Source organism: Ochotona princeps, chromosome 10 (genome assembly GCF_030435755.1).
Source record: "Ochotona princeps isolate mOchPri1 chromosome 10, mOchPri1.hap1, whole genome shotgun sequence".
NCBI lineage: Eukaryota > Metazoa > Chordata > Mammalia > Lagomorpha > Ochotonidae > Ochotona > Ochotona princeps.
The window spans coordinates 31,481,982-31,499,719 of NC_080841.1; the positions used below are offsets into that span (position 1 = coordinate 31,481,982).

General features: G+C 42.4%; 1 protein-coding gene across 15 annotated transcripts in view; it reads left to right on the top strand.

Moving 5' to 3' along the window:
* The window catches only part of DNAH14 (dynein axonemal heavy chain 14), a 230,288-nt gene that overhangs the window by 165,875 nt on the left and 46,675 nt on the right, over positions 1 to 17,738 (top strand). For 14 of the 15 annotated variants that reach the window (XM_058669242.1, XM_058669230.1, XM_058669231.1 and 11 more), the window contains 5 exons: positions 149 to 340; positions 3,506 to 3,687; positions 14,677 to 14,785; positions 15,281 to 15,406; positions 16,632 to 16,726. In XM_058669242.1, the coding sequence (XP_058525225.1) occupies positions 149 to 340; positions 3,506 to 3,687; positions 14,677 to 14,785; positions 15,281 to 15,406; positions 16,632 to 16,726 (704 nt within the window). The remainder of the gene's footprint in view (positions 1 to 148; positions 341 to 3,505; positions 3,688 to 14,676; positions 14,786 to 15,280; positions 15,407 to 16,631; positions 16,727 to 17,738) is intronic. The other variant, XM_058669236.1, reaches the window with a different exon arrangement.

Genomic DNA, 17,738 nt, shown 5'->3' on the forward strand with positions numbered 1-17,738 from the left:
GAACTCTGGTTTGGGCAGGAATTTAATTGGTTTGTCGCTAGTCTTGCCATTAAGGAAAGCATGAAAGCAAGTGTTAAGTGGAATTCTCAAGATAACCGTTTAAAGCAATGGGTTGATTTTAACACCTTTCATTGGCATTCATTTTCAGAAAGTGTATGTGAACCTGCATGTTTTTGTGGTCATGAGCCCTTCAGGACCCGGTTTCCGCCAGTACTGTAGAGCGTATCCGTCTGTGGTTAGCTCCTGCACAATTGATTGGTACGAAAAGTGGCCAAAAGAAGCTCTCCTTATAGTAGCCAACTCTTTCTTAAGAGAAAAAGTGAATTTAGAGAATGAAGAGGTAAATATTTACTGCAAATGAAAGTTTTAGTTTATTTACAGCATCTGATAGTATTTTTAAATACATTTTTATTATATTTTTGAGAATCTTTACATTGTTAACTAGGGTAAAAAGGTACAAGGGCTATAGGGAAGTGGGTTAGACTATTATTTCCCTATTGTTTCCTTCGTATATCTGAGGTAAAGGGAATATTGAGGGAGAAGCCCTAAATACATTTTTTATTTGTGACTGATATATGGTGATTGAACTTACTTCAGTACATTTCAATACATGTCTATGATGTGGAATGACCAAATTAGGACAATTCTTGTAGCTAACATCTCCAACATAGTTCATTTCTTTTGTTGGGGATGTTATAAAATCCTCTGTTACTCGCTATTTTGAAATATTTAGCTGTCAGCCACAAATCCTGCTGTGCTCCACAACCTTAGAAGTTAGTTCTCAATACAGCTGCACCACTGTCACCATTCACCAGGCCCCTCTGCATGCCTTTCTTCCCCATCGGCTTCCAAATTTCCAGTAAACACTTGTCAATTCTCTGCTTCCTTGGGAGCAACTTTTTAATATTCCATGTAGCACCGGCCTTCCTGAGCCTACTATTTTACTTAACATCATGTCCTCAAGTCCCATCCATGTTGCTGAAAATGACGGAATTTCCTTCTTTTTTTATGATTGAAAAACACTCCATTCTGTATCCCACATTTTCTTTGACTAGTCATCCATTGATGATTACTCAATTTGATTCCATATCTTGGTTATTATGAATAATGATGCAACAAATATAAACTAGACATATAAGGAATGTACCTCAATACAATAATGGCTATATATGTATGACAAGTTTACAGTCCACCACAACATGGAGTTAATAACATGCTACTGAATAACCAATGTATCACTGAAGAAATGAAAAAGAAAATCAAAGACCTTCCTGAAATCAACAGTGTGTGATTTATGAGTCAGTGAAAGATTAATAAGAAAAACCAAAGCTTTTTGAATGAATGAAACACAAAAATGTCAAAACCCATGAGATGTAGCAAAAACAGTATTGAAAGGGCTAATGATCTTGTATTTTGCATGAAGATGGCCTTATATCAGAGAGAACATATATTTGTCCTTTGGAGACTGACTTGCTTCACTAAGCATAATGGTCTCTACTTGAGACCATTCGGTTGCAAATGGTAGAATTTCAATCTTTTAAATGGCTGAGTAGTATTCCATGGAGTGGATGTATCAGTTTTTTTGTGCACTCCTCTTTTGACAGGCATCTGGGTTGTTCCGTATCTTTGGTATTGTAGATTGTGCTGCTGTAAATGTAGGATTACAGATCTCTTTTTCATATGAAGATTTGATTTCCTTTGGATATGTTCTCAGCAGTGGGACAGCTGGGTCATACAACAGGTCAATGTTTAGTCTCTTAGCACTCTACATAGTGACTTCATAGTGGCTGTACTAGCCTGCACTCCCACCACAATGAAGGAGGATACCTTTCTTTCCACATCTACACCAGCAGGTGTTGTTAGTAGAGTTCTGGATACAGGCCAACCTCACTGGAGTCAGATGAAATCTCAGTGTGGTTTTTATTTGTATCTCCCTGACAGCTAGGAAGCCTTGAGCATCTTTCCATATGTCTATTAGCCATTTCAATTTTTCTTCTGAAAAATGCAGTTTTTTCTTAATGTGATAGTATTTGGTGGTTCATAATATTCCCTAAGGAGCCTTTGTAATTGTGTGACATCCATTGTTGTGTCCGCTTTTTGATATTCAGTCTTACGTATTTGGGTCTCCTTTTTTCTTAGTCTATTTATGTTTATTGATTTGGTTCATCTTCTCACAAAAACTGGCCCTTTGTGTCGTTCATCCTTTGCATGTTTTTAAGTCTCCATTTTGCTCGTTTCTGCTCTGATTGTTACTTTTTCCTTCTGACTAATCTTGTGTTTGATTTACTCCTGCTTTTCCGTGTCCTAGAGTTGCACTGTTGGGTTGCTATTCTACACGTCAGTATTGCTTTTGCTGTATCCTGTCTGATCTTATGTTGCTGAATGGCAGTGAAGCCTGTGTGAGCAAAAAACAGGCAGCCCAAAGCCAAATTAGGAAATGTGTCAAGGGTTTGTCTTGGCCCCTTGTCTGTTCCCCGTGTTGTTTGCCCTCTGATTTGCCCTGTGTCCAAAAAGCAGAGCCTCTGCACCACCTGGCCTTCACTGTCCTGCCTGTATTGTGAACAGCGCATTTCCATGCAGGAGAACGGCCTCCGTCTCCACAGCCTGTTCTGTGGTGATCATCCGTGTGACCAGATTGCTCTGACTACAACAGCAAAAACATAACGACATGAGAGCAGAAGCAACAACATGAAAGTAGTTCAGAAATTTTGAGCCCCAAGCAAGGAAGAATGTGTTCTGGAGTGATTAAACTGAAGATTGCACAGGACCCAGGTGACAGAAGAGTGGCAAGAAGGACTCAAATGGATATTGTAAATACAGAGAGAACCCAAACTCCATGTGTAGGGCCCAGAAATGAGTTCATCTGCTGACTTCTCCGAATGTTCAAGGACAATAGAGATGAGTTGGCAGCAGAACAAAAGGCAGTTAGTTAAAAGTGACCAACAATTGAATGTCCTAGATAGACTGGAGATGCATAACCGTGACTGGTTTATGACGAAGCGAGAATCTCACCCAGTCTAAGCAAGGGAAATGCTGGGGTTGCCCATGCATGTATCCTCTGGGCATTTACAGATGTCACAGTTTCCTTTCAGTCAAAGACATTTTCTTGAGTATCTTGATCTTGGCAACCACTTTAAGAAAGGAAAATGAGAGGCTTGTTTTTTGTTTGTTTAAAGCACCATTCGTTCTAGCTGTTGGTGCCTTGCATCCTTGGATGGCTGTAGCAAAAATGCGTATAAAAACCTGTGAGAGCTGAGCCTGGCATCCCATCAGTCATGAGAGGGTTCATCGCCTCTTGCACCTTACTGCTATCCCAGCCTTGGCCTTACACACCCAGGCTTGGCCTTATACACCCAGCCTATCTCTGCAACTCCACATTTCATAAATGACAAACTATTCCAAGCTAGTCCTAGTGTTCAGCTTTCTCCTCTTATAGTGTATTTCATTAAATTTGTCTTAATTCCTAAATAATAATAATAATAATAATAATAATATTATTCTTCAGGACTTGAGAGAGAGTCTTGCCCTAACGTGTGTCCAAATCCACATGAGCATGGAAGACTTGAGCACAAGATACTTTGAAGACACAGGAAGGCATTATTTTATCACTCGAAGTAGCTTCTTGAAATTCCTGGGGACATTTGCACACATTGTGCAGTCACGAGAGGACAAGATGCAAACCAAAAGGTACGACTTGGAGGCCAAATCCGAAGCAGGTACTTTATATCAGTGTGTGTGTGTGTGTGTGTGTGTGTGTGTGTGTGTGTGTTGGGGGTGGGACACAAGCATAAAAAAATAGGCCCAAACCTGCCTTCCAGTGGTAAAGTCCATCATTACAGAAAATCTTAGAGATAAGGTAGCTATTTCCTTTGTACTTGCTCCAAGGCTGCCTGTATCAAGACAGGGCTGGCAGGTTTGGCAGAAAAAACAAAAAGCCCTTAGTAGATTCAGACAGTTTATTACAAAGAAATCAAAAGTTTCCATGACCTTTGTCTCCTGGGATGATACCCAAGTAAAAGGGGTGAGACACCTGAAGCACAGACAGGGGACATCCGCTGTTGAGGGCTGCAGGCCGTGCTGCAGGCAAGCAGTAAACCCAGGGACAACAAGAAATACTGCCAGTTGTGTACATACCCTACCTCAACTGGCCAGCGACAAGCTGGGGCAATGAGATTTTTCCATCGCCAACAATGATGCTTAAGAATTTAGACTAGTTTGAGTATGACAGGTCATTACATGCCTGACATTTATGTAAGAACTAGAGCAAGGCCAAGCACAGTGGCTCAGTGGCTGGATCCTTGTCTTGCATGTACCGGAGTACCATATGGGTGCTGGTTTGTGTCCTGGCTATTTCATTTCCCATCCAGTTCCTTGCTTGTGGCCTGGGAAAGCAGTGGCAGATATCCCAAAGCCTTGGGACCCTGCACCCACATGGGAGACCCAGAAGAGGCTCCAGGCTCCTGGCTTCAGGCTGCCTCAGCTATAGCCGTTGCAGCCACCTGGGGAGTGAACCAGTGGACTTCAAAGATTTTTTTCTCTGTCCTCCTCCATGTAGATCTGCCTTTCCAAGAAAAAACAACAACAACAAACTAGTAACAACCCCAGAAGCAGCATTTTGCTGGTGTTAGGTCAGGGTTTAATCTTAACTAAGTTTTTGTTTAAAAGGCCAGATGTAGGATGACTGGTTCATTATCCACATAATTTAGAGCAGTTGAGCTAGTCTAAATATGATGAGGCTATAGAGGGGGAATCATACCAATGTTTGGAAAGTTAGTCTTGTTATGTTGTTTTAACTAGTGGTCAGGGAAATTGCTGAGGGTCCTGAAATCAAGATGGTTGTTGATCATCAGTTGAACTGAGGGTGGTTGTCTGGATGCCCAACAAGCAAATGTCAGGAGGGATTCCTGAATTCTTCTCCCACTAGAATAGAAGGTGTCCCACCCTCTACCACTCAGACTTGTTGCTATCCAATCATAGCCATGCGGTCAGTGTGACCAGTGCCTATCACACTGCACCCCTTATCTGTTCCCCATCCTGTCTGACCCACACCAGATACTTAGACACAGCCCTTAGTGGCTCAGTGGTTTCTCACTTATATATCCTCTACTGTCCTAAAAGGACCATCTTAAGGCCTATAAACTTATACATGTGACCATTAGCATTGGTATCCATATATAGCAAGTTATGCTTGGTGATTAAATGAAGATCAGATTGCAGTTTCTTACTGCCCAGCTTTTATTTGCCCCTCAAAAATTTCAGCAGCCCAGTTTCCCAGGAGAAATAATAGGGAGGCTTAATTATGTGGTTAGAACCTCTGAGAGTCAATCTACTCTGAAACTCATAATTAACTTATTCCATTTAAAGCCCAAGATTGTCTGTGCTAAGTGTATGCCCTTTGAGGAACCTCACTTATCTTTTCTCATTTCTTCCATAAGAGTCCATTTATTTTTAATGGCACCTGTTCTTTCTATATATATAGTTGACAATCTTTACATAGTTAATTACGGTTAAAAAAAAAAGGTTCAGAGGGTATGGGGAAGTGGGTAAGACTATTATGTCCATATTGTTTCCTTCTTGTATCTGAGGTAAAGGGGGATATTGAGGGAGAAGCCCCACCCAGTTTCCCACCCACCCCAAGTCCCAGATGTGGAGCATGCTCTGAGATACTTGCTCAAGTGGTTTTAATAGTTCTCCAGTTATGAATCGCTGCCAGTTTCGCCACTCCCAGCTCGATGAGGTCATTGCAGAATCCACTGATTGACACAGTCCATCATAAAGTCTTCATTCGCCCAGTATTTCGCTGCCAATATATAGCTGAAGTGGTTGATTGACTTGTTCTGTCCTCTGTCTTTTCTTGGCTAGAGTTCTGAGTCCAGCAGTTCGATTGGGGAGATCCCCAAAGAAACTTTGAGTTATTCCCAGACCAGATTCATGTATGTTCTAGCAAGCACAGGGCCTGGCACAGTCCATCGCCACGATCAGCTGGTGGTTGCAATTGCTGGGTTGGTTCTGTTTTCAGTCCCGACTTCCACTGAAACCAGTGGGTGTTGCAGTCTAGCCTGGTTCTGAATGGCACCTGTTCTTTACCAAATAGAGGAAATGCCCCCTCTGTTCTTAGTTTTATTTTTATTTTTTTTTTATTGCTAATTATTTTGCATTATGTGACAGTTTCATAGGCTCTGGGAATCCCCCCCTCCCTCCCTCTCCCCTCCCCCCAGTGGATTCCTCCACCTTGATGCAGTATTACAGTTCAAATTCAATCAAGATTCTTTCATTGCAAACATATACCAAGCATAGAGTCCAGCTACTTATTGTCCAGATGGGTTGAATAGTTTCTTGGGGAGACCTTTTCTGGTCTGAAGTTTGAGCTGGCAGAATATCATCACAGTCAATTAAGAGTCCCAATATAACATCAACAGCAATTTGCAATGTTATGGAATTGACATGGTTTTGAGTAACCAGTGTATTAAAAAGAAAAAAAAAAAGGAAAACAAGTCCTAGCCACCACCTATGATTAGCTCATTGACATTTCAATTTTAGTTCATATACAGGACCGGCTGCTCTATACCTTAAAATGGCCATAAGGCACCATTCAGCTGTTTCGTGTCCATTTCATCTTAGTATTTAGCCAGTTGTTGTGTTGAAGTAAAATTTTGCTGATCTTGGCAGATTTTAGGATAATCCAGACTGGCTTGTAACTCTAACAAGATATATGTCAACATTTTAGGTGCAGAACATTTTGGGGGGGGGGGGGGTGCAGGAAAATCCTCAACACCATGGTGAGGAGTAACCAATCTTTGTGACCCACCCAGCGAGGCATGAGCCAATCCATGCCAGCTCTTTCCTGTCAGATTTCAAGTTCTACTTTCTGTTGTTTATTTATTTTAGGTTTTTTTTTTTTTGTATGATTGTTTGCTGTGAGGGGTTTTCGAAGCGATCCCGATGGTCATTGCGAGGGAGGGGGGGGTCCAGAGGTGGAGCCAGGCTCGGACCAGAGAAAGCTCTCCTCCCTGGTCCCGAAGGACGTTTATTGTTCTTCTGTTTCTGCAGACCACTCAGGGCTTCTGGTTGTCTTTCCGATGACGTTGGTTTCTGCACGTTAGTGTTTGGACTTCTTCCATCCCCTGTGGAAGCTCCGGTTGGGGGTGGGTGACCTCAGAGTACTCGGCCTCCGAGGGCATCCAATTCCCTGTGGCCTCCTTGGCAGTTGGGATATAGTCCTTGTTGCTTGTATTAATAGTTTGTGGTGAAGGTCTGGGAGTCTTCATGGTTGGGATCCAAGCTTCCTCCTTACCACCTGCTCCACTCTGGAGTGCTCCCCTGCTCCACGCACATGACCTCCTGTTAAGAGGTTGTCAGGATCGCACCCGATTCCCCCCTCATGCATTGGTATAGTAGTTTTATTGTTGTTTAGTGCCGCTTTGAGTCTGTTATCTATGAATTACCAGATTTGATCTTGATAGGCTATATTGTACTTTTTTCTCACTCTTTTTATGGTCCTGAAAGATTTCCCTGCACTCCCCCCCATTACAGGTTAACATAGCGTATTGAGGGTATAGTAGGTTTTACAGTTTTTCGATGTAGATCTTAAGTATTCTGACATTAATTGTTGGTTTATAGATTATATCGCGTTATCTTATTGCATTGGATACAGGTTATAAGAGATTGCACTAATATTACAATATACAGGTACTATTTTCCAAGTTGTTCTCTTTTCATCTCAGATTAAGGCAAACATGTGGTATTTAACCTTTTGGGATTGGTTCATTTCTCTTAGCATGATGGATTCCAGTCGGGCCCATTTGTCCACAAAGAACTGCATTTCGTTTTTTTTAATAGCTGAGTAGTATTCCATGGAGTAGATGAACCATAGCTTTCTTAGCCAGTCTTCCGCTGATGGGCATTTTGGCTGCTTCCAGGTTTTTGCGATCGTAGATTGTGCTGCTATGAACATAGGCGTGCATGTTGGTTTCTTGAGTAGAAGATGTTTTGGATATATCCCAAGGAGTGCTATTGCTGGATCATATGGTATGTTGATTTTCAGTTGTTTGAGTATTTGCCAAACTGATTCCCATAGAGGCTGTACAAGTCTGCACTCCCACCAGCAGTGGAGAAGGGTTCCCTTTTCCCCACATCCTCGCCAGCAAGTGTTGGTGGTATTATGTATGTGTGCCATCCTTACTGGAGTTAGGTGGTATCTCATAGTTGTCTTCATTTGGATTTCCCTTATTGCCAGGGAACTTGAGCATTTTTTCATATGCTTGTTTGCCATTTGGGTTTGTTCTTTTGTGAAGTGTTTGCCCATTTCCTGTGCCCATTTCTTGAGCAGTTTGTTCTGGTGTTTTGGTTTCTCTGGAGATCTTTTTATATTCTGGAGATTAGCCCTCTATCACCTATGTCGTGTGCGAAGATCTTCTCCCATTCTGTGGGTTGCCTTTTTACTTTATTGATTGTTTCTCTAGCTGTACAGAAGCTTTTTAGTTTGATGAGGTCCCAATTGTTTATTTTGGTCTCGATTTCTACTGCATTTGGAGTCTTTTTTAGGAAGTGAGGGCCTACCCCTAAGTGTTGCAGTGTGTTTCCAACATTTTCTTCCAAAAGTTTGAAGGTTTCTGGATGTAGGTTTAGGTCTTTTATCCATTTAGATTCGATCTTGGTGTATGGTGAGAGATGTGGGTCTATCTTTTTGTTTCTGCAGGCTATCAACCAGTTGTCCCAACAGCATTTATTGAACAGACCTTTCCATTTGCTTGGGTTGTTGTCTGTCTTTTTGTCGAAGATTAATTGACTGTATCTGTGTGGGTTTCCATCTGTTGTTTCTATTCTGCTCCACTGATCTTCCTCTCTATCTTTGTGCCAGTACCAGGCTGTTTTGATGACCACTGCCCTATAGTATGTCCATAGATCCGGTACTGTGATTCCCCCTGTTAAGTTCCTGTTCTTCAGAGTGGTTCTGGCTATTTGTGGTTTTTTGTGTTTCCAGATGAATCTGTGTATCATTTTTTCCAGTTCGATGAAGAATGCTGTGGGTAATTTGATTGGGATTGCATTGAATGTATATATTGCTTTTGGTAGTATAGACATTTTGATGATATTAATTTTGCCTATCCAGGAGCATGGGATGTTGTTCCATCTTTCGAGGTCTTGTTCTATTTGTTTTTTGAGTGTTTTGTAATTTTCTTCATAAAGGTCATCTACGCTTTTGGTTAAATTTATTCCCAGATATTTCATGCTTTTCTCTGTTATTTTGAATGGTAGCTTGTTGGTTAGATCTTCTTCCATCTTGCGGCCATTTTCATACACCATGGCTATTGATTTTTGTTCATTTATCTTGTATCCTGCCACTCTGCCAAATTCTCGTATGAGTTCTAGGAGTCTTTGTATTGAGTTTTTTGGTTCTTCTATGTAGAGAATCATGTCGTCTGCGAATAGTGAAAGCTTGACTTCTTCATTTCCAATTTGGATTCCTTTGATTTCTTTGTCTTGTCTTATGGCTTCTGCAAGTACCTCTAGGACTATATTGAATAGCAGTGGTGATAGTGGGCAGCCTTGTCTTGTTCCAGATCTCAGTGGGAAGGGATCCAGTTTTTCTCCATTTAGTATGATGCTGGCATTGGGTTTTTCATATATTGCTTTGATTATGTTGTGGATTGTTCCTTCTATCCCCACCCTGGTTAGGGTTTTTAACATGAAGGGGTGTTGAATTTTGTCGAAGGCTTTTTCTGCATCTATTGATACTATTATATGGTTTTTGTTTTTCAGTTTTTGGATGTGATGTATCACATTTATGGATTTTCTTATGTTGAACCATCCCTGCATTCCCTGGATGAAACCTACTTGGTCTGGATGGATGATCTGTCTGATGTTTTTTTGTATTCTATTGGCTAGGATTTTGTTGAGAATCTTAGCGTCAACGTTCATCAGGGAGATCGGTCTGTAGTTTTCCTTCTCTGTTAATTCTCTATTCGGTTTGGGGATTAAGGTGATATTGGCTTCATAGAATGAGTTTGGAAGAGTTGCTTCCTTTTCTATTGTTTTGAAGAGCTTGTAAAGGATTGGGGTTAGCTCTGGTTGGAATGTTTTGTAAAATTCTGTGGTAAAACCATCTGGGCCTGGGCTTTTCTTTGTTGGGAGCTCTTTAATCACTGATTCTATCTCTGATTCAGTAATGGGTTTATTCAGGTCTTCTGTTGCTTCTGGGGTGAGTTTTGGTAAGTGGTGGGAGTCTAGGAATCTTTCCATTTCCAAGTGGTTATCGAATTTGTTGGCATATAGTTCTTTGTAATAATTTCTAATTATTTCCTTAATGGTAGTAGCGTCTGTTGTTATGTTGCCTTTTTCATCTTTGATACTGCTAATTCTTGCTTTGTCTTGTTTTTTCTTTGTCAGTCGGGCCAATGGGGTATCTATTTTGTTTATCCTCTCAAAAAACCAGCTTTTTGATTCATTTATTTTCTGAATGGTTTTTTTAATTTCTTTCTGGTTTAGTTCTTGTCTTGTTTTGATAATTTCTTGTTTCCTCTTGTTTGTGGGGTCTTTCTGCTGTTGCTTTTCCAGTTCCTGGAGGTGTGTCCTTAATTCTTGCATTTGTTGCCTTTCTTGGGCTTTGACGTGCGCACTTATTGCAATAAACTTACCACGCAACACTGCTTTGGCGGTGTCCCATAAGTTTTGGACTTTTGTATCTGGGTTTTCGTTGATTTCCATAAATTTTTTGATCTCGTCTTTAATTTCTTCTCTAACCCATTGTTCGTTTAATAGCATATTGTTCAGCCTCCAGGAGTTTACATGTTTCCTGGGACATTTTGAGTTTTTGATTTCCAATTTCACTCCGTGATGGTCTGAGAAGGTACATGGTATGATTCTGATATTTTTGTAATTAGTTAAACTTGCTTTGTGTCCTATTATGTGGTCTATCCTGGAGAAGGTGCCATGCACTGCTGAGAAGAAGGTGTAGTCTGTGGCCTTAGGATGAAATATTCTATAGACGTCTACTAGGTCCAGTTGTTCTATTGTGTGTGTGAGATCTGTGGCTTCTCTGTTGAGCTTTTGCTGCGTTGATCTATCTATTGGTGTTAGTGGGGTGTTCAGGTCTCCCAGAATTATCGTATGTTCATCTATGTCTCCCTTTAAGTCCAAAAGTAGTTGTTTCAGGTAGCTGGGTGCATCCGGGCTAGGAGCATAAATGTTAAGAATGGCGATTGGTTCTTGTTGGATCCTCCCTTTCAAGAAGATGTAGCGCCCTTCCCTATCCTTTTTGACATTTGTTACTTTGAAGTCCGTATCATCTGAGAATAGGACTGCCACACCAGCCTTTTTTTCTCGTCCATTGGCATGGAATATTTGTTTCCACCCTTTCACTTTAAGTTTCCTGAAGTTCCTTCTGGTTAGATGTGTTTCTTGCAAGCAGCATATAGTTGGGTCCTGATTTTTAACCCAGTCTGCTTTTGAGTGATGAATTTAAGCCATTTGTGTTGAGGGTTAATATTGAGAAATTATAATTTTGCCGTGACATATACCTGTGTTTTTGAGGTTGTTGGTAATTGATTGTCGTTTCTGTGGATGGACTTTATTGAGATCTCCCTGATTACCATCCTTGCTTATGGCTTGCTTCCTTTTTCTCTGGGAGTAGCGCATTTCTAAGGAGATTTTGTAGAGTTGGTTTTGTGTTGGCATATTCTTCTAATTTCTCTTTGCTGTGGAAGTATCTAGTTTCGTTCTCGTATACAAATGAAATCTTTGCTGGGTAGAGTATTCTTGGTTGACAGTTGTTCTCTTTCAGTACTTGAAAGATTTTGTTCCACTCTCTTCTTGCCTGGAGCGTCTGTTCTGAGAAGTCGGCAGTGATTCTGATGGTCCTGCCCCTAAATGTAAGCTTCTCTTTGGTTCGTGCTAACCTTAGGATTCTTTCTTTGTATTCATTGGAGGGTAGCTTGATTACCACGTGTCTTGGCGAGGATCGTTTTGGGTCCACCCTGTGGGGAGTCCTCTGGCCTTCCTGAATTTGGATTGGGTTCATGTTCCAGGTATTTTGGAAGTTCTCCTGCATAATTTCCTCAAGTACTGGTTGTATGCCTGTCTCTCTTTTCACTCCTTCTGGGAGCCCCATTATTCTGATATTTGACTTCTTGATGTTGTTGTTCATCTCTTGGATCGTCTTGGTTGCCTTGTGTAGTTGTGACTCTAGTTGGTTAATAATCTGCCTGTTTTCATTCTGGGAATCTTCCAAGTCGGATATCCTGTCTTCTGCTGCTGTAATTCTGTTGGCTAAGCTCTCAACTTTGTTCTTCAAGTCTAGGATCTCGTTTTTGAGCGATTTTGTTTCTGTGATTATGTGGTTTTTGAAATCTTTGAGCTCGTCCCATCGCTTTTCATTGTCTCTGAAGAGTTTTATAATTATTTTTCTGAACTCCTTATCAGAGACGCCTTCAATTTCTTCATCTGTAATCTCTGCTGTAATCATCTGGCTTTTTGGGGCGGAGCAAGCTGTGTCTACGTCACTAACTCTCTTATTTCTTCCCATATTTGTGGCCCAAGGTGTTGCTGGATTCTCACCCTAGTCTAGTGTTTGTTTTTGAGAGACCCAGGCACCAGCTTGCTGAGGGGTCTCCAAGCGCTATCCTGTAGAGATCCGAGCGTGCAGGCGTGGAGTAGCAGGGTGCGGGAATTTTCAAGGCACTTTTGGTGCGTCTCCAGTACACTGGACCACAGGGCGCCACTTCCAAGGCCCAGCAGATTCAAAGCGCACTCTCAGCTCGTCCCCTACACGTATGCGACCACAGGACGTGGGGGAATGAAGGCACTCTGTGTGCGCCCCCTTTGCGCAGGAACACAGGGCACAGAGGATTCTAGGTGCTTTCTCAGTGTGTCCCCAGTGTCAGGGACTGCAGGACGTGGAGGTTCCAGGTGCTCTCTGGGAACGCCTCCTGCACGCGGGTCCGCAGTGCCCTCCTGGTGTGTTTTCCAAGCACAGGACTGTAGGGCGTGGGTTGTTCCAGGTGCTCTCTAGACGCGCCTCCTGCTCAGGTCCGCCCACCCCAGCAGCACGGGACCGCCCACCCGAGTGCAGGGGACCGCCCATCCCAGCGCTTGCACAGGACCGCCCAGTCCAGAGGCACACCCGGGTCTGCACAGTCCAGAGGTGTGGGTTCCTGTGGATCAGTACCGCCTAGCTGTGTGCCACTCTGCAAGGCATGGGGGAGTATTCAGTGTGCCTTCTGCCTTTCTCCTCAGCGCACAGGACCGCTGTGCGTCAACTCCAAGACAGTTTTGGCAGTTTTAAGGCACTTGCCTTGTGTCCCCAGAGGCTGGAGTCGCCCGGGGGGGGGGGGGGTGGAGGGGTGGGGAGATGAGTACCAAGGATGTTCAGGGTCTGTGCCTGCCGCTGGAGAGTTAACTCCCGGAGCCTCCGACCCACTGCTGCCCCTACCCAGCTCCCTCAAACCTCAAGTTCTTGCAGTCTGCCTCTGCCTCTGGTGAGGACTTTCGCCGTGGGTGCTGCTCCTGGCGGCTGCGGCGCTTCAGGGTCTGTGGCGGGTATGGCGGCTGCCAGAGGTTTCTGTGGCTGCTGTGTCTCCTGCGGCTGCAGGGGCGGCTCCCGGCGCGGCTCCCGGCGTGGCTCCCGGCGGCTGTGACTCAGCAGGTCTGGAGCGGAACACCGTCTTCCCTGCCTTGTCTCGTTTGTTTTCCTGGTTGCTCTTCTGAATTTTGTGGATTTTTTTGGCTCCACACTGTCCTGGTAACTTCACGCTCCTCTCCCTGCAGGTCTATGCTGCTCCACTTACGCTTTTGTCGCGTTCTATCCCTCTCTGTCTGTGAGCTCCCTCACATCCATCTTCCTATGTCGGCCATCTTGCGAGTCCCGTCTGTTCTTAGTTTTAAAAAAGTCTCTTTTTATCATAAATTTTTTCAGATGCTTTTTCTGCACCAATTAAAACAAGCATGAGATCTTTCTTCTTCAGGCTGTTAATATGGTGGGCGAACCTGATTGGCTTCCAAATATCAATCCAGTGCTGCATCCCAGGAATAAACCCCATTTGATCATGATATATAATTCTTTTCATCTATGATCAAATTATATTTTCTGCCATTTGCTGTATTTCTAAAATTTTTAGGTTTATTTTTATTTGAAAGGCAGATTTACAGAGAGAAGGAACGAGAACCTGATGAACTGGTCCAATGATCTTAAATCCGCAGGTTCACTCCCCAGTTGGCTGCAACAGCCAAAGCTGAGCTAATGCAAAGCCAGGAGCCAGGAACTTCTTCTGAGTTTCCCATGTGGGTCCAGGGGTCCAGGGACTTATGCCATCCCCCACAGCTTTCGCAGGCCACAAGTGGGCTAGATGAGAAGTAGAGCAGCTAGAATGTGACCTGAAGCCCATATGAGATGCAGGCACTGCAGGTGGAGAACTCAGACTATGCCACCATGCTGGCCTCAACTTTGCTATATTTTACACGTCCTGAAATAATAGGAGCAGCCCTGATCTGAAAGTCTAAAACCCTCAGAATCTTTTGAGGTTCAGAAAGTTTCAGATTTGGGGACACTTTGAATTAGGGCTGCTCAGCTGGTAAAGTGACAGTATTCAAAATTTGAAAGACTCTGAAATCTGAGACACTTCTAGGTTCAGGTATCTTAGAGAAGGGATACACTCCAACTGTCCTTTTTATTTCCTTCAGGAGTCGTTTCTTTATGGGTCTGTCCAAGATCCTGGAAGCAAGCACAGTGGTTATAGACATGCAGAATGAACTGGCAATCCTTGGGCCTCAGATAGAGCAGAAAACGAAGGTAGGCTGGGTCTAAAAACCCTGTGATAGAACAGGCTCTGAAAGCAAAGGCGGTGTGCAATCCCTGCTTCCTTATGCTGTAGCTCTGGAACTGAAAGAAATTATTTGTCACTCTAACTCAAGTCTCTCATTTATAAAATGAGGGAAAACAACAGCAAAATAGGGTCACAGTTATATTTAATATAATGTATTGATTGGTTGGAAACAAACCATTGAAGCTTTGGTAAAGCATCCCTAAGTGTCTTTAAATCTATCTGGAAGGTTCTGTGATAATTTGTAATTGGTCATGTGTTTGAGAAATTATCACCCATGGCTATTCTTTCATACATTATATGAAATGTTGTTTATGAGCCTGATCCTGCGTATATTTCAAGAAACTATATTTTGGGCTTGTTTGGATGAGTTTTATATCAGTGAAATGTGCTGTTGAAATTTTTCATTTACAAAGAGGTACTAACCTCTTAAAACTCCTTGTAAGAATTGTTCCATTCATTAGGAAAGAGAAATCCTAAAGGAAAAAATAAGGAAAGATTCACAAATCGTTGAGAAAGTTCAGATACTTGTGAAACGGGATGAAGAAATTATGGCAGAAGAAGTAAGAATTGTGGAAGAATATGCTCAGGTAAAACTAAAAGCCCATTCATTATAAAAATCACTACTCAGATTTGCAAACCTACATCCCATAAACACCTGCCCATACATTAAAGGCTAACTTACTTGAAACTATCTCATGGAACCTCCAAACCCAGGCACAGGACTTTCTGATGTGCTGAGTTTGAGGGGGTACAACCATTGACCCCTCCCAGACATGGAGGCTCCTCTCCCCTCTTTGCTCCTGGGACCACTGATGCCCACAGACCCTGCTGTGTCAGCCACCTGAGGGTAACACGCCTGGGCAATACGCGATCAGTGCAGCTTCATTTCAGTGTTTCATTAGGCTGAACTTCTTACAATGTTGAGATTATTGTTTTCACAAAATACAAAGTAACTAGTATATTATTTTATGTGAACATGAAGATTAACTAGAATAAGCAATCACAGCAAAACACAATTTTATAAGTTAACAATTTTCACAGAAATCACTAGATTTAGAAATTGTTTGGGAATTAACTTCTTTACCTATTACCATGATACTTTTCTGGGTTTTTTTCCCTCCACTGCATACTCTGTGATCAATTCTTCATATGATAATAATTTTGTAATATCACCTCCTATAGCAGTTTTAATCAAAATGTATTTTACATTTTTAACAGAAGTTTCTTAGAGTTTTATAACTCACTGAAAGTGTTAAGAGCTTTTTAAAATATAAGTTTAATATAATCATTAATGGCATTTTAGGATCCCATTTGACACAGAGGGGAAAAGTGAAAAGAGAAATGAGTTCTAACTATAATCAAGGTATTTTGCTTTTGCAAGCTTCATAAAGAAAGCTGACCCTGCCAGCCTATTGGCAAAGCTCCTTCCAGACCTTGGCAGAAGGAGCCCATGTAACCGTGTGAGGGTCTAGAGCTCGTACCGTGCTAGTCCCACAGTGAGAGCCTCTCGTTGGACCACTGTTCAGTAGGGAAGGACTAGCGCATCTCTGGGACTAGTAGACAAGGCAGGATCCGCTTGGTGGCGCTGCCTTCGCAAGAGGAATTGAAAACACTGCACTTGGGGCCCCGACACACAGATGACTGGCGCACACCCAGCTGAGTCTTACAAGCTGTACTATTGGCTGACTTTGTAAGAATGTCACTTTGTATTTTCCAGATTCAAATATTTTTAAAACTGTGAGATAATTATCAGCATCCACATGTTCTCAGGGGTTTTTGTTTTGTTTTTTGGTTTTTGGTTTTTTACTGCAGAAAACTGCCAATGAGCTGAGGAGTGTGATGCCAGCTCTAGGCAAGGCAGTTGGGGCCCTGAACGCCCTGGATAAAGCTGATGTCACTGAATTAAGGTAAGTTTCTGTGAGGTTAGAAAAGCTCAAAATAAGATTTGTATGCACAGAAGTTAGTAGCCCTATATCCAATTTTTAGTAAGTCAATTCTACCAGTCTTGGTTTAAGTTCTTTAGTAGGTGTGACTTATACTGTATGTTACCAATTTTAAAGCAGATGAATATGTTATGTACCCCTTTTGGGGGAGTAATATTGTAAAACTATGATGTATTCTCTGTTGTAAACTGAATCTCAATCTCTGAGACAAAAAAAAAAAAAAATGTTCCTCCTAGAACCAATGCAAATTCCTGCTTACTCCAGCTTTAGTTGAAAGCGTGTGGGGTCCAGTGGGACCATGTATCTGAGGTTGCAGTGCCAGCCACTACCACACGGTGTCGTATGGGACACACTCCCGCTTGCTGTGTGCTTTCCCTAACTCAGTCCTCCCAACGTGGTGGAAAGTGATGAAAGCCACGCTTAAGGAAATACAGAAGAAATGGGGTAGCATACAAACATCTCATCCTGTCGGTACTCATTTGAATCTTTGGAAAGCTCAAATTAAGAAGTATCTAACCTATTAGACAGACAATGGAAAATTGCTTGTATCTTAGAATGTATTGGATTGTCTATTTACAGAAAGTGGTGTTTCAATACAGGATGTGGAAATTCTGAGAAAATACACCATCTTATTTCTGATGCATTATCTGCAGGATAAGAACTGAAAATAGCAGAGAGGCTTTTTAATGCATTTAATAGTGTGTTGTGCTGACAGTGCTGAAAGTCCACCTGACAGACACGTGAGAGAAGGGGAGCAGGTTCTTTCTTACCTCATTCACACGCACTCATCCTCATGTGCTTTGACTGATTAATTCAGTTCAGCCGAGGTTGGTGCAGCCGCTGAGGGGGCAGCAGTTAACGGTTGGGGGAGGCCTGTCTGATGCTGGAACAGAGAACTGAATGAAGTTGGGAAGTAAACCAAGGAGGTGTCTGGAGGGAAGTGTGTGCCAAGCGGAGGAAATGGAATGTCCAGAAT